Source organism: Larus michahellis, chromosome 1 (assembly GCF_964199755.1).
Source record: "Larus michahellis chromosome 1, bLarMic1.1, whole genome shotgun sequence".
Classification (NCBI taxonomy): Eukaryota; Metazoa; Chordata; class Aves; order Charadriiformes; family Laridae; genus Larus; species Larus michahellis.
The window spans coordinates 71,513,684-71,529,995 of NC_133896.1; the positions used below are offsets into that span (position 1 = coordinate 71,513,684).

General features: G+C 36.9%; 1 protein-coding gene across 18 annotated transcripts in view; it reads left to right on the forward strand.

Annotated features, from left to right (window-relative positions):
• Positions 1-16,312, forward strand: part of PLEKHA5 (pleckstrin homology domain containing A5) — a 175,227-nt gene that overhangs the window by 103,410 nt on the left and 55,505 nt on the right. For 14 of the 18 annotated variants that reach the window (XM_074585769.1, XM_074585687.1, XM_074585738.1 and 11 more), the window contains exons 4-8: positions 748-831; positions 1,772-1,892; positions 8,242-8,346; positions 11,996-12,068; positions 15,711-15,811. In XM_074585769.1, coding sequence (XP_074441870.1) covers positions 748-831; positions 1,772-1,892; positions 8,242-8,346; positions 11,996-12,068; positions 15,711-15,811 — 484 coding nt within the window. Of the gene's footprint in view, positions 1-747; positions 832-1,771; positions 1,893-8,241; positions 8,347-11,995; positions 12,069-15,241; positions 15,260-15,710; positions 15,812-16,312 lie in introns of all 18 variants that reach the window. The other 4 variants (XM_074585615.1, XM_074585666.1, XM_074585695.1 and 1 more) reach the window with 1 other exon arrangement.

Below are 16,312 nucleotides of genomic sequence, written 5' to 3' on the forward strand. Positions count from 1 at the left end.
TGGCAGCAGCTGGTAGTTGTTGAATTTTGGCAATTTCTCATAAATTGTGGGAGCTGCTGTGATGTAGCAACACCTGCAGTTCAGGGAAACGAGATATTGCAAAGTGAGTGCTTTGCGCTGATGAGGGTGAAGCCCTCAGCCGGCAGGCTCCCTGCTACTTGAAGGTATCCCAAGATCGCTGCAGGGGAGTAGCACTTGGAATTAAAAAAGTCACCAGCAAAAGAAAGTGGAACTGCGATTGCAACAGTTTTCCAATCACTGAATATTTATTGGTATTATCGGAAAATTTTAAACTAGTAACTTCATGTTCTGAGCTAGAAGACAATTGCTTTTACGGTAGTCTCCCCTTACAGAGTGTTTATGTTTAACTTGTCCCTGTCTAGCTGAAATCCTATTTCATATATAAAGACTTAGCTGAAGTGAATAATTGGTGATCATATATGGACTAGGAACACTCTTACTGCTCTCGTTTTTAAATTCAAAACTATTACCAACCCAGTGCCAATGTTTCCATCTCTTTCCAGAGTATTAATGAAGATTCTTTAATACTTGCTTATCACCCTTTTTGTTAGTTTGTATACGTACATATATGTGTTTGTGTGTATACGCATACATTCTTATATGCTGTAATGAAATATTCATAATTGTTTTAGCTAGGCTGATATACTTGGTGTACTGGATTTATACACTTCAGTTGGAAAATAAATATATTGTTACCTAATAATTTTTCTTATCTCTCTTCCGCAGTCATAATGAACGAAAAGTAACCTGCAAACATCCAGTAACAGGACAGCCATCACAGGACAACTGTATTTTTGTTGTGAATGAACAGTAAGTGGCATCTGTTTCAGTCCATAAAATACATGTTTTAAAACTTGTTAATATTGAAGTAAGATTCGGTGTTTGCTTAATTGCAATACTTAATTTATCTTTTTCCAAATCAGACTAGCATGTATAAAGTTTTTCTTGTTTAACTTTTTTAAAGTAGTATTAAATATTTAATACTAAATACTTTTTAAGATTAAAAAGCATAGCCCAAATTTAGTCATATGATAGAAATGCACTATGTTTATGCAGTGTGATTTCTACTTGTCACTTTACTTATTCTGCAGTGTTAGCAACCGACCTATATGTAAAATAATAATCCAATAAACTTCCAAAAAGGCATACATTTTTTAATCACTTGGGGACAATCGTGTGCCTTTCTCACATTTTGCCTGATAGTTTCTCCTCAATTGGTTATTTTCTTGGCCAGTTAGGCCACTTTCTCTGAATCATTGGATAACAACTTGGTTTTGCTGTCTTTGCATTAGTTTTGTAGAATACATGATAATATGATAAGCTATGCATGGAAGTCATATGTGACCTTAAGATACTATATGTGGCTGGATATTTGGTGTCTTGCTCACCACCAGCAGAACTGCAACATGTGAAATGTCACAAATGTGCGTGTTCTCACTGAAGTGGGATAAAGCCATGTGGGTCTTTGGAGTGCAGTTCTTCCCGTTTCCATCTCATGCTCATACCTGTCTTTTTCTCCTCCTACTGACACCTTACGCTAATAGAGAAATCCTATTTTAAAATGTCTTAAAATTCATCTGTAATAGATTTAAGTTTAAAACACAGTGGAGGTAACTTTGCAATGAAGTGTGAATTGCTTTCAAATTGAAAAAGTAGGACGCAGGCCGTATTAGGATACATCTAGGGGTGCTTTTTAATAGCAGTCTGCACACACAGCATGTTCTTGTGCTATTATATATTCTATTTTCAGGACTGCTGCAGCAATGACATCTGAAGAAAAGAAGGAGCGACCAATAAGCATGATATGTGAAGCAACTAACTATAATCTGACATCAGATTATGCTGCTCATCCAATGAGCCCTGTGGGCAGAGTAAGTCTTTATGTAGAAATTAAATTAAAATTAAAATCATTCAGTTATTCCACAAGGTGCTAGACAGTGCGATATATTAGTATTCCATGGAAAAAGCGAAACAAAGCATATATATTTTTCAGGACACTTGGCTGCTTTCGTGTTTAATTTGGAAACTGAGGTGTCTGAAACAAATTGTCACCGAAGCTGTAATTTTTATCAGGTATCTCAGATCTTATAACTTGCACATACTTAAATTGTTTACAGAATCTGACCTTTCCGATCAGTGTGAATGAGCAAAATCTTGAGTGCCTGATCAGGCATCTGGGTAAGCATTGTTATGGAAATTGCTCAATTACAAACAATCGGCTATATTTCTCCAGGTAAAATACAGAGAATTTCATAAAAGTAGTTACAAGAGAGATGTGAGGTGACCTTATGGTAAAATAAAAAGGCAGATGACATCATTTTCTGTCATTGGACCAGAAGTAGAAGTCCTGGTTTAGTAGGAAAAAAATCCTGGGAAAAGTCGTAGAGATTCCTAGCACACCTGAATTTGTGTCCCATTTTCTTCATTCACCCAACTTCTCAGAGGGTGAAAATAAGTGCCCAGGTGTTTATCGAGGTGAGGGATTGAATTATATCTACTTTAAGTTATTGGATACACCTGATGAGGCTGCTGCATGCATTTTTTCAATTGTTGGACAGTTTTTGCAAAAGCAAAGTACAATTGCTACGAAATTAAGAATTTCCTTAAGTTTGCTAGGACACCAAAGTAACAACTTTGATCAGTGATGACAAACAAGAGCCCTGTAATCTTTTCTACCCAGCAATTAACATTTAAACAAGGAAAAAAGCCTCATACTTTTGCTGGTCACTGAAAACTTTAACCCTGAGAGGTGCTTTTCAGCAGATTAATCCAGCCTGAAAGAGAAAAATAAACTTTGGAATGTGTTTTAACTGTGCAAATTCCTTAATTTCAGAAACTTGAATTAAAATAATTTAATTTCCATGTGTTAGTAAACATTGTAAGATTTATTTAAGTGTGTTTTGGAAATCTTTTTTTGTTGTTTTAAGTGTCTCATCAGGCTGGCAATATCCTTGACCTAGATTAGAAAACTGTTATTTAATGAGAAAAGTGCCTTAGTCTATCCATGTTGCTGGGGGTAAACAAAAAAAAAGTCACAGACAACTTATAAAGTATATGTATATGTATAAGTCCATACAGGAAAGTCAATTTAAAACAAAACAACAACAAAACCAAACAACCAAAACCAGCTAGGCCCTAAAACAACCAAGCAAACAAAAACCCAAGATATCACGTTGTTAGAGTTGTAATAGTGATGTAGATTGCAATAGTTACACAGAAAATGAACTAACTAGGAAGCACTCTCAGATTAAACATAGGAAAAAATGACAGTTTAGGAGCACGTGTTCTGCAATCGTATTTTTTCACACTCTGCTTTCAAAAGAAAAGTTTAAAATGCCCTTTAGCATGTTTATTTCATAGTGTTCTAGGTGGAAACTGGGAGTGCTATGGCCCGGTTATTGTAATTTTGTTACGTTCATTGATTAATGACACTTTAGCTTCATGTGGAAATAACTGTATTTTGAAAAAAGACTTTTGTTCTACTTCAGAAGGAATTCTGTCTGTTCTAGTTATTAAAATGCTTCTAAAATATTAATATGGTTACTATGACTGTATGTACAATTACTGTACATCAGTTTTCAAATATAAATTTGTCTGAATTACTGCAACGTTTTGTTTTCAGAAGATGAATGCTTGCAAAATAGAGCCACAGCTAATATTAGTCAGTGGTTTCTGGTGGTTATTTAAGGCTAATTAATTGAATGAGTTTTAAAGGTAACTATATAGAAATCGCCCACAGGTTGTACCTGGATACAACAACTGATTTTCTTCTTAGTTTTTATTCCTGTCTCCCAACAGTAGAACCTGAAATCCTCAGCTGTCTTATCAAACTTTGAATATAATATGTAGGGGCTCTGTGTATTGCAGTACAGTAAGACAGAGGTAAAATATCGGTGAGGAGAGTAAATTACAGGGCAGAAGAATGCTTCATGTGGTTGCCACACCTGTTTTTTAGGTCTTCCTGTTTTCAGAGATAATTCATGAACACACCTGATATTGGCAAGTAATGAGGAATGGAAGAAAAGTTTGTGGTACCACTACAGTTTCAGACAGCTGAGGGGTATAGAAATAAGTTCTCCCTTTCATTAATGTTAATTGATCCCAAATAGATGCGGAACATGGAAAAGTTTCAATTTTGTGGCAGAAGGACTCACTGGAGTCTAATGGTGCTGCTGCCTAAAGGCTAATACGTGGTGAGACGAAAATCAGTCTCTCCCCAATAAAAGTCTTATTTCTAATCCCACTGTGTATGTTATGCTGGCCAATTAACACACTACAGCTCTGTTAAGTGCTGCTTCTTCCCTGTTAGCTTGAAGTGCATTTGTAAACTTGAAGCCACTAGCACAGACCTCTGACTGTGAAAAAGATCTACATAAACTTGAGATTGTTACAGAGGTATAAGTTTCCACCCCTCTTTTTAAAATTAAGAAGTTGGTTTTGTAGTTGTCTTCTTTTTTTATTTTTTTTTCCCCTGCTGTTAAAATCACTACCTAGACAAATATGATTACGTGTCCTGAAATGCATTCAGGGAATCAGCTTTTTAGTGTGTAAAATCAGTCATATTACCAGTCACCCTCCACGATTCCTCTCCTCTGCTCTTCATTGCTGTCCTGATTATCAGCAGAGTAAGGCTGACAATTTTCTCACAGTAAGTAGAATGGAGTGTTAGCCCAAGACAGCTGCTGCAGAGCTCCTCCTGTCTCCATTACAGCTAGGATGTATCACATTGTTTATAGATATTTCATACAGTGCTTAAGCCAGTCCAGCTTTAAATGGCTAGTTTAGGTATAGCCATACATGCCTTCTCAGGGTTCAGTTTAGCCAGAAATTTTGGAGTAATAGCCAGAAATTTTGGAGTAATAGTCATGAGATACATTAGCAACCAGCATGGTAAACAGAAGCAGTGTGAAGGGCAGTACTGGTGCTCAGGGCCAAACATCTGTACCATGTTTTCATGGTTTACATTCAGACTAGTCCAGTAGTGCTCCTTGTACATCTTACATTTTAGTCTTATCTGAAATAAATCTGGTTTGCTCTACTACGCAAACCAAAACACAGTGAGAGTGAATGGTTGGGAGACTTGTTTCCAGAGCAACCTCCTGGTCCAAGCTAAAATGGTGAGGCAGAAACCCACTCAGCTCATGGAAAACTGCAACATTGGAAGGCACTGAAATTGCCTATAAAATCTGGAAGGCAGCATCATGTTGGTTTGTGGTTTGGAAGGTAATGTAGGCCTTGAAGACTGGAAACATATTTTTAAAGAGAAGTTGAAAGTAACAGAGATTTAGATTTCCTGTCTTTGAGTTCACATGGAGAAAATTTCCTTATCAGCAAGGTTCTCAACCCATGTTTTTCAAATATAGATGCAATACGTTTAGAATTAATTCGTTGCTTTTGTACTAGTTCTTAAACTGGGGAAGAAGCCTCACATAAATTCTGTGTCCCTTACCATCTAAGCAGAGAGAAGAGCAGCTTGCAGACTGATGAAGTGTGCAGCCCCAGCTACTGACTGGTCTGTTGGCCAGAGTTCAAAACCCTGCCAGTGTTTTCTTCAGGTTTGGGAAAGAGTGAATGTCACTGGTTGAACTTCCTGGCTTCTTTCTCAGTACTGGAACTGTACAGGGTCCCTCCCGTAGGTTCTGGTTTTGGAGGCATCGCAGTTGCTGGGACCATTCCTTAGAACTGGTCAGATGGTACCAGATGTGACTATAAGCTTGCTGGCTCTATTACCTTCTACACCTTCCAGCAAGTCATTAGTAGTTGGACCCTTTGTTTACTATCCTCCTTTTCTTTTTGCCTGCTCCAGAATCTGGAGCTGTGCAATATGTCCTGTATTTTTAGTGCTGTGGAATAAAAGTATTTGAATCTTCAGTTCTTTTTTTTTTTCTTCCCCCTTTGTTCCTGTTTCCCCAGTTTGAGATAATTAGATATGTGTGAGAGAGAACATGGGATGGCCAGGGATCCCAGACGTAACAAGAGGAGGAGGTGATCTAAAAAGTTTGAGAACTCGTAATTAGTTCATATATACACCTACGGTATTTCAATATCCTAAAATACTCATTGTCTCGAGGCTCAGAATTTGTTGTGAAGAGTTATTCTCTTTATGCAGTGTGTGGTAAAATAATCACGAGTCATCTAAAGTGTTCTCTGTATTAACTGGAATTAGAAAGCACTTGTGATACTCTGTTTAATTAATGGAAGTTTGTATTCACAGTTGGTAAGATGTATAATTAACCCATTAGAACTTTGTGAAGTTGGAGTCAATATGGTTTATTATCGGACCTATCTAAAAGATATCTATGTATTTTATCTGAATTTGTTAGCAGACTTGGCATTAGTAGTACTTGTGGTTGGTTGTGTTTTCAGAAGCATCCTTAATGTGTTCAGTCATTGTACGAGCATAGGAAGTCTGGGAACACTCTTGAGAGGTTTCGAACCTTTAATACCTAATATTAGAGCAGGTATGAGTATTATAAATAACTTCTGATCAAAATCTTGGCACAGCTCTTGTGTGTGATATGCCAGTGTAGTAGCCATACACATTAACCGAGAGGGATGTAAATTTAATTTTATAATGTATTCTGGATTGTTATGGGTTCTCTGTATATTCTTTTTTTACAGCTGAATGTCCTAATTCTCTTGGCTTCTTACAAACTTTTGTCCATTTTGCACTGGTAGAATTTTTCAGATGAAAATATGAAAGGTTTTCTTCTCTTATTTGTAATTAGGTTTTCAATTGCTCGCTCTGTCTTCCTTTCCAAACAGAGTTGAGTCAAATTTCTGTATCTCCAAGGGAAATTAAAAGTACTCTGTTTCTATATTCCCTCCCGATTCTTTCAAAAAAGAAACACAAAACGACTTCATTTCCTTGTGTTATAGGCTCAAGACAAATACACATAGCTTTTGTAATGTTACTCTTTTTTGGCTAAGCTATGTTCTGTTCTTCAGTTAATGGTATCATTGCCAAAAGCTGCACATCATTTTAAATTGCAGTTTTCAGTTTATGATTTTTAACTTACTGTGGAATTCTCTCTGAAGCATGTATAAAACCCAACTCACTTCTCTTAATGCGTGTTGAGAGAATTTCCACAGAGAAACCCCATCCCTAATTTGCAAGAAAACCCAAGTGTTTGTTTAGCCTTCCTCCTTTAGGAACTTTGCATAGCCTTGTAATTAGTCTCAGTAGTAGAGATGGGGAGGCTGAAGCACGGGATTATGTTGTCTCAATTCAAGCGGTAGGTTTGGAGCAGATCCATGAACACAGCTTAAAAAACTTACTTGAACTTTACTTCATTTGCAGAGTGGGATGCTTTGCTGTATCGCATCGCATGGTCTCCGAGGCACTAATTCTTACGGAATGTAAAACACAAGTAAACGTTCAGCTCATTTAGTTGCAGAACAAACTGACTAAATGTAGGCTGAAAAGAATGAAGTGTGAATTGGCAAAGCACTGCATGTTTCTTTAAGCCTTTTCCAATTTCTTTTGGTTATTCAAGTAGAAGGAGGATAAAATCTAGAATCGGTTATTTATCCTACTTCTCTTAATCATCTGTGTTCATTGCATCGCCATAAGCTTGTAAAAGGTATAAACAACAGCAGATATAAGCGCTGGAGTTTCAGGGCAAAAGATTCAAAGTAGGCCTTAGAGCAAGCAGGTAAAATAATGAATATTCAAACCAGCTAAGAGATCATGGAGTGGAAGGTTATTGAGAGGGAAGAAAGAATAAAAAAAATTTAGTATATGCTCGGAAAGGGCGAGTTATATTTTGTTGACAACTGAGCAAGTTTTCATGTATTAGGCACCAGTGTTGGAAGCAAGAATGTGTAGAATTTTCTTACCCAGGTGATGTAATTTCTCATAAGTAATAATAGTTCTGTTAGTTTTACTTCTCTTTCTACAGCTGTGTAGGTTAGGCTTTCTCCCTACCTTAGAAGAAGGTCACATATGCATTTGGTTGGTTTCTCTTGTTAAAAAAAAAAAATCCTTAAGTATTTGTCTTGGGATTTGTCTTTAAATTCTCTGCAGAGGAAAAGAAAGAAATGCTGAATCCAGCAGAACCATCATAATAATTATTTATCTAAAAAAGGAATACAGTTTGTATTCTGCAGTCCCCCAAAGGAACATGTTTAAGAAAAAGATCTTAAAGAAAAGAAAATGTGTTATGATTTTTCAACAGATGTTGATGTCATGTTTTCTTTAACCTGTTCAATTCAATTTAGACATCACGATCTTCAAAGAAGGTTCATAATTTCGGAAAGAGATCAAACTCAATAAAGAGAAATCCTAATGCACCAGTTGTCAGACGTGGCTGGCTCTACAAACAGGTACTCTCCTCCTCTTCACCCCCTTCTTTTGGTGGTTTTCCTTTTTTTTTTTTTTTTTTTTTTTTTTGGTAAGGTGTATGATGTACAAAAGACAACCATTTGCATAAAATACAATGATAGCAATAGCAGAGTGAAGCTATAAACTGTGAGGAACTGACACATAGTATTTTAATTAAGAAGCTACTTATTGGTTAACATTCTGACATGAGTAAGGGAATCAGACAAGTACAGAACATATTTCTCTCTAAAATTACACAAAGGGCATGGGACAAGGATGCCAAGTGGGGAGAGACTTTTTTGGTTTGTTTTGGGGCTGCTAAACTTTTTAGCATGGAAAAAAAGTCACTCTGTTCCTGAAGTAATTTTTTCTGGATTTTTTAATTAAAAGAGACAATCAATTAACTTGATTGAAATATGAAGTCTGAATTATAGCACAGGTGGTTGTGCACATAAGTATCTGTTACGTAAGTTTTTATTGCCATGCATGTAAATACAAAAATCTCCCCTTATAAGAAACACGTAAGTTTGATGATACTTTGCTGCCTACTTTGAATAAGTTAGATTTAGGCTTTTCATTCTGAGGTCCTTTGTAGTGAGTTTTAAATGTATGAAAAGATGTGGTTATGTACCTGAACTAACTTACTGGTATGTTCTAAAGATTCTTGCTGGTTTATGTCTCTTGTTTCATGTCAAACCATGGATATTCAGCATATAAAGTAATACAAAGATGTTGCTTCCCTAAAAATTGCACTCTTAATTTGTATTGCCAAGTCCATTTTAGTGTACAATTGTATTATTTTACTAAGGAAGAAACAGTAGCTATATTTTAAGAGAATTATGATGATTGGAAGGGACGTCTTGATCAGCCAGCACAGCCTCCCCTGCTCAAGCAGGTTCAGCTTAGAGCAGGTTGTCCAGGACTGTGTTCAGTCGGTTTTTGGATATCTTCACAGATGGAAACTGCACCACAACCTGTGTGGGCAGCCTGCGCCTGTGTTTGATTACTCTCACAATAAAAAAGTTTACCTCTGCTCAGGTAGAATTTCATGTTTCTTAATTTGTGCCCATTGCTTCTTGTCCTGTCACTGGGCACCACTGAGAAGAGTTTGGCTCCACCTTCTTTACACTTTTCCATCAGGTACCATCAGGTATTTATACACATTGATAAGATACTTCCTGAACTGCCCTTTCTTGAGACTGAACAGTCCCATCTCCCTCAGCCTCTCTTCATATGAAAGATGCTCCGATCCTTTAATCATCTTTGTGGCCCTTTGCTGGATTCACTCCCATATGTCCATGTCTCTTTTGTACCAGTGAGCTGAGCACTGAACCCAGCACTCCAGCTAGATCTCACTAATGCTGAGTAGAGAGGAAGGATGTCCTCCCTCCATCTGTTGGCAACACTGCTAATGCAGTCCAGGATGCTGTTGGCCGCCTTTGCCATGAGGGTGCATTGCTGGCCCGTGATCACCTGCTTGTCCACCAGGACCCTCTAGGTCCTTTTCCACAGAGCTTCTTTTTAGCTCATCAGCCTTAGAGTGTGTTGGTACATGGGGTTGTTCCTCTCCAGATGAAGGACTGAGTATTTCCCTTTGTTGAACTTCACGAGATTCTTCTCTGCCCAATTTCCCAGCCTGTCCAAGTCCCTCTGAATGACAGCACAACAATCTGGTGTATCACTCCTCATAGTTTGTGTTATCTGCAAATTTGCTGAGGGTGCGCTCTGTCCCAGTGTGCAGGTCGTTAATGAAGATGTTAAATAGTCTTGGCCACAGTGTCAGCCCTTGGGATAGACCACTAGCAGCTGGCTGCTAGTGGTGCCACTGATCACCACCCTCTGGGCCCGGTAGTTCAACCAGTTTTCAATCCACCTCACTGTCAAAATGCATACCCTTGGACAGGGTGTATGTGTAAAATGATTTAAATGCTGTCATGTTTCTTGTAAGAAAAGAGGTTGCTGTATGTTTCCGTAGTAGTAGTAATTGAAAGCCAGTTTAGTCAAGAGTTTTAGCAACAGATCCTATCTTCAGAAATTTACAGTGAAAACTTGTGCAGGTTTCTTTTTGATAGTAAGATAACTTTCTTAATGTGTTTGTGTAATCACAGAGAATGGCAAGTTTTGTTTGATTCAGGGTGTGCTGTCTCATTGTATGTAATGCCGTTCTCTAATTTTTAAGTCCAGATTCAACTCTTTTTGGAAGGTGTTTACTGTGAACGTTCTGTTACCATATCATGACATAATCACAATCAAGAGGAGACAATAATTAGTAAATCCACTGATGTAGAGAGGATGTACTTTAAAGGATAAAAGAATTTAAAATATGAGAACCACAGAGTCATTTTGTGTGCCTCTGCTATGTCTGAAGAAGACCGAAAGATCATTGCTAGCGTGTCTCATTGCTGGTAGAATTTTACATGTGGCTGTGTAGAAGAAACCTGTTGGCGTTTTCGAGTGTTGGGGTAAATGTAACATTGTGTAATAGCCTCTTCAGAAAGTCATCTGATAGTTTGGGATAATCCTTTGTACTGAAGAAGTTTGGGCATTTTCACATCGTATGTTTGATTTTTATGGCCAGTGTCTTTTGGGCCAAGGGTCCGGCATCCTAATCCGCTGCTGAGTCAGTGACCTTGTCAGTGGGGTGAGGAAGGCAGTCTCCTCTCCTTGTGTCTGCCTTGCCAGCTGTGACACAGGAGCTGACTGCTACGGGCAGTGCTTCCAGACTTCACTAGTGTTTGTGAAACCACTTTGAGGTCCTCAGAAGGAAGGCGCTATAGAAGTGTTTAGTTACTCTATTTATGAAAATGTCTGCGGCATAGGATTTTTTTTTAACTTTTTCTGAATAATATTTCCTAGTTAATGCTTGCTTTACTCTTTCTTCTTCCTCCTTCAGCTCATTTTTCCCACCCCAAAAAGAGCAGAGCTTGAAATATGAGGCTAAAAATTATGCTGACTTCTCTCAAAAAAACCCCAAAACCAAACCCACCCCACCCCACAGTTTTTCATTATAGAATCCCTCTTCTTGGTTGTCAGAAAACCTATTTACTACAAGAATATTGATAATTCACACGTACCTTTCTTCTTGGAACAGATTAACATATTTATTAAATCTGATTCTACTAGGATGTGCACGCTGCAGTGCTTTGGCTTATTTACACTGCAGTAGTGGTGGCAGTCTTTCATTCTGAGTTGTGCAGTGTAAATTGGTTATAAGCATAAAAGAAAATGAAATTGCTTTAGGAATAAACTTTATTTGGGGAAGAAATTTGCTCGAGATATATGAGGGTTAGTAGAAGATGAAGTTCAACAGAGAGTTTCTTCAGAAAACAAAGGAGGATGTATCCCAAATATTACCTTGCTCATATCCTTTTAAAAAAAAAAAAGTATAAATTTTTTCATTTAACTGTAGCTTGTAGTCATCTAGCATGCTAAAATAATGGTCTTTCATGTATTCTTGAATCATGTTAACTTCAGGCTCCCTGGCTTATGGTCTTTGTTTGCAGTGTCAAGTCTGTGATGATGCTTAAAATATCTTAGCCAAGAAAATGAACTATTAGCACACCACCACAGTTATGTACTACACATTTTACTTTATGAATTATTACTATTAATGGTCTCAAAGTTCTTACTTGATCACTTTGATTAATACAGGATAGTACCGGAATGAAGTTGTGGAAGAAACGGTGGTTTGTGCTGTCAGATCTGTGTCTCTTCTATTACAGAGGTAAGTTCCACTCAGGAGAACTTCGTTTGCTGATTTTACTGTAAGCGGATACATTTTGACACACCACTCAAATGCAAGAAATAAGAAGCTGGTACTTAATGGATTCAAATAGTTGTATAGCTGTCAATATCCAGGCCTGCTACTTTTATTCTTTTTTTTATTTTTTTTTCCCTTTCTTTCTTAATTACCAATTTCACGTAATTGCTTCCTGCCTGTCAGGTATGTTGAAAGGGCAAACCCATTCACAGCCAGCTCTTTTATTAAATTCTGGATTGTAGTATTCTCACTGCGTCTGTTGCTAGGAACTAAATATGCCAGCTTGAATCTGATTTTTTTTTTTTTTAATGCAAATTAAGTAACTGAAATGGGGATAGGAAAGGGATAGTGCAGGGGAGCTGAAATTCTGCCTTTGGAATTATGAAGAGGATATATATGCCTTTTGGGAATATAGTCAGTGTTTGTGAATGCTTATAAAGTGAAATGTTGTCCAATTCCATGTAAGTCTTCATTGTATTTGGAACAAAGAAACATGCTAGTACCCTTATGTAGCTACATAAGACTTATCTTACGTGGGAAAAAATTAGCTGCTTATAATTCTAGTCTGGAGATAGATAAGTTAGACAACTGATTCCTTCACCATTACAGATTATTGACTGTAGTGCTCCTGAGGGGATAAGCAAATGGGATTTGTGCGTATGGAAACATACTCAATCCTGAAATAAGGTGTACAACTGTAATAGTTTAAAGGAGACTAAACCGTAGCAAAATAGAGGAAAATAAACAGTTTGGGCCATCTGCAGCCTTAACTGCAGATGAAGGGTAAGAAAGAGCTTCAGTTTAGGATGAGACTTTAGAATCGGTAGAAGTGATGTTGATGTTGGTGATGCTGAAAGCAGTGACTGATGAATTTAAAATGCTGTTCTGTTAAAGTGCAGCATTGTTCTAATCTAACCAAGACAAGTCAAGTCATGAAACGTAAAAGTTCTGTCTTTGTAACTGTTTTAGTTAACAAATTCTGAATTATTGAAATATAATCATTAGGCTTTGTTTCTTTACCCCAGGAAGTATACATAGTTGGATAAACCACTGCTGAGTCAAAATTAGGCTATAATTTCAGTCATGGAGGCATCAGTTGGGATACAATTACACTGCATTTAGTTAAGCCTTAATTTCTTATTTTAAACAAGTCTTCAGGCTCTCTCTTCCAAAGGTTCTAAAGATAATGCTGCTTTGTAGCTGCCTTAAGAACAGATTAAATTGTGTTAAATCACTGCACGTGAAGCATTTCAAAAGAAAACAAAAAAGCAATAAGCAAAACCAACAACAAGTAAAATAGATCCAAACAGCTCTATAATCTTACTTTTTGATTTCTACATGTTAGTGTGCCAAATAAGCTGAAATACAAGCAGAGAGCTTTTAGCTATCACTTACTAGAAAGCAGTTAAAGCTGATAAGCTGTAATTAAACAAATACAGCAATAGTCTTAAAGGTATTAGAAATGGCTACTAAAATATGAAAAACTTGCACTCTAAATGCTGTTCTGTTATGTTTTTCTTAATTCTGTCTCAGATATTGAAAAAATGTAAGGGAGGGGAAGCCATGCACTTGCTCCCAGATCGCAAACAGTGTTTCTGGTTGCATGATTGTAGTTGGAGTTTTTTTGGTTTTGTTTTTTTGGTTTTCACAGTAAATCTTACCGAACTTTTACAATTGTGTTACAACGTTATCAGCGTAAATCTAATTTATACTCTGTTTCATGTGGGGATAAAAGACTGCCCACTTTCATATTGGAAGGTTATTGTTGTAACAAATAAAAAGTCTTACAGCTGGACAGAAGATCTGCTATTTTTCTCTTGTATTATTCATACACAGCATGCAAGTAAAGATGGGTACGGGGCAGTGTAACGTGTAGATAAAAGCTAGTCTGATGGGAAACAGATTTTTAAAATCTGGAAATGGAATGTAGCAGTATGTCTTTAACAAAGACCGAAGTCCTGCAGACATGCAGCTGTTCAGTGGAACAAAAATGCTTAATGCTTTTATATGGCACTAGTAGGTGCGACTTAGTAATAAGTCAAAGTATAATCTAGCAGAAGAAGGGAATTTTTCACCAAAACAGCAGTCCAAATAAAGTAAACCCCAACATTTGCCATGCATTCTGGAACAGGGCGGGGGAAAAAGGCGGATTGTTTTTTGTGTGTGTGTGGCTAGCAAGGAGTAAATATTTGAGAGGGGAAGGTGGGATGCTTTCAGGCGTACTGAACTTATGAGTACAGTTCAGTACTTGAAAGTAAATCCAATCCATTCATTTCTCTTCTAATCAGAATAATTTTATGCTCAGTTCCCTAATTAAATAACTGTTCAAGACAGCATATTTTTTACATCTAAGATGTCATGTAATGTGAAAATGGCAGGCCAGAGTTTTCCCCATATGAATACCTTAAATGAAAGCAGTGGCTTTTCAGAATTTAGTGACTAAATGAGAACCAGGAAAAGATTTTTAAATCTGTGTATAAGACATAGTTCTTTTGTGCTGTTTACGTGTATTGTAATCATAACAGTATTACTATTCCATGCTTGAAACTTTGGAATATCTATGTTTTCATCTTAATTTCATAGATACATAGTCATTTGTTATGGGCAGTACCTTCAACCAAGAGAAGTGTTATGGGGAGCAGTCGCCTAAGATACTGGTTGTAAACAGAAGTTCTGTATCTGAACTACAATTAAGATTGCCTGTGTGAATTGCATTCAGTTATTCCTTTATTAAAATATAATTGGATTTAAGGGCTGGTTGTTCCTTCCAATTAAAATGTCAGTTTATTATTGTAACGAGTTGTTCTAAAATTTTACAAAAAAAACAATGTTCTTGAAAAAGGGTCTTTGGTTTGTGGAATTTTTGTTTTCTACAAATGATCTGAAACATGTGTGTTCTTCAAATAGAATGTAATTGAGTATAAACTGTTCATGGGAATTATAACAGTCTCATAGCTTAATATGCACAGTATCAGAAGAGGAATGTGCAAGTTTTCTCAAAGACTAACAACGATAAATGGTATTTTAAAATACTTCTGCTCTCATGGGTATTCGCAGTTTTTACTGAGCAGGCAGTAGATAGCAGGTGTATTATTCTTGTCACTGAATTAGAGGCTTGACTTCCATCTGCTTTTCAGCTTTAAAGTTGTACGCAGGTAAGCACCGATCCCCAGAAATACTCTAGGTGAAGCTATTTGTGGTGTTTTCCATAAGGTGGTAGATTCCATAAGGTAGCTCACATGATTTAGCTTACAGAGCTGGCACTCTCAGGAGGGTTTTTTATGCTTGTCCATCGTGGGAAAATGTTGAAGGTGGCCATATTAAAATGGTCTGGATTTCACAGTGCTTAGCAGGTTTTTGGGTGCGCGCACTTGTGGGATAGGCGTTCTGTGGCATGTGCTGGCAGAGACTGCACACTTCCTGAGGCTGTATACAGGCACCTACGTAACAAGTCAGTCTGGCTTTCCAATTCTCTAATGCATTTTCTTCCGGGGTAAACTTATTGTTAATGGTCTTGTGTCGTTAAGTAGTTTCACTGAATGGCCTAATACAAGTATTATGTGTCACAACACTTTGTTTCTCTAATCAAAGATTATACGTTCACAGATGAGAAAGAAGAAGGAATACTAGGTAGCATACTTCTACCTAGTTTTCAGATCTCTGTCCTTTCTCCTGAGGACCATATTAATCGCAAATATGCCTTTAAGGTAAGGGAATCAGTTTTTCAGTTTAATTTCATGTCTGAAAGCACAATAGCCTAGTGATCAGAACTCATTTTACTGAGTTGTCATGCAAACAAGGATTGACAAACAGCTTCTGAGACTGATTTTTGCATAATACAGTAGCAGAGGATCCAAGTGTTTAGCCTGGTGTAAATATAGACATAATTACTAGAATAAGAAAATGGATGAATATCACTTATTATTAGTCTTTGATTTTTAGTTCCTGGATCTTAAATACTTAACTACTTTGTGGTGTTTTAGAATTGTAAACTCCATCCCCAGTTAGACTTACCCCACTAGTGGAAAGTTCCTTAGTTATTTAGATACAAAGTATCTTTGCATATAAATAAAATTAAGGTTTTATTATCACTTAAATCGCAATATTACATGAATCATTGTTAGGAGTGTTTCACAGCTGATCTTTTTAATAAATATATAAATCACTCTACTAAATATTTTCTCTTGACTTTTTTTTTTGTTGTTTTA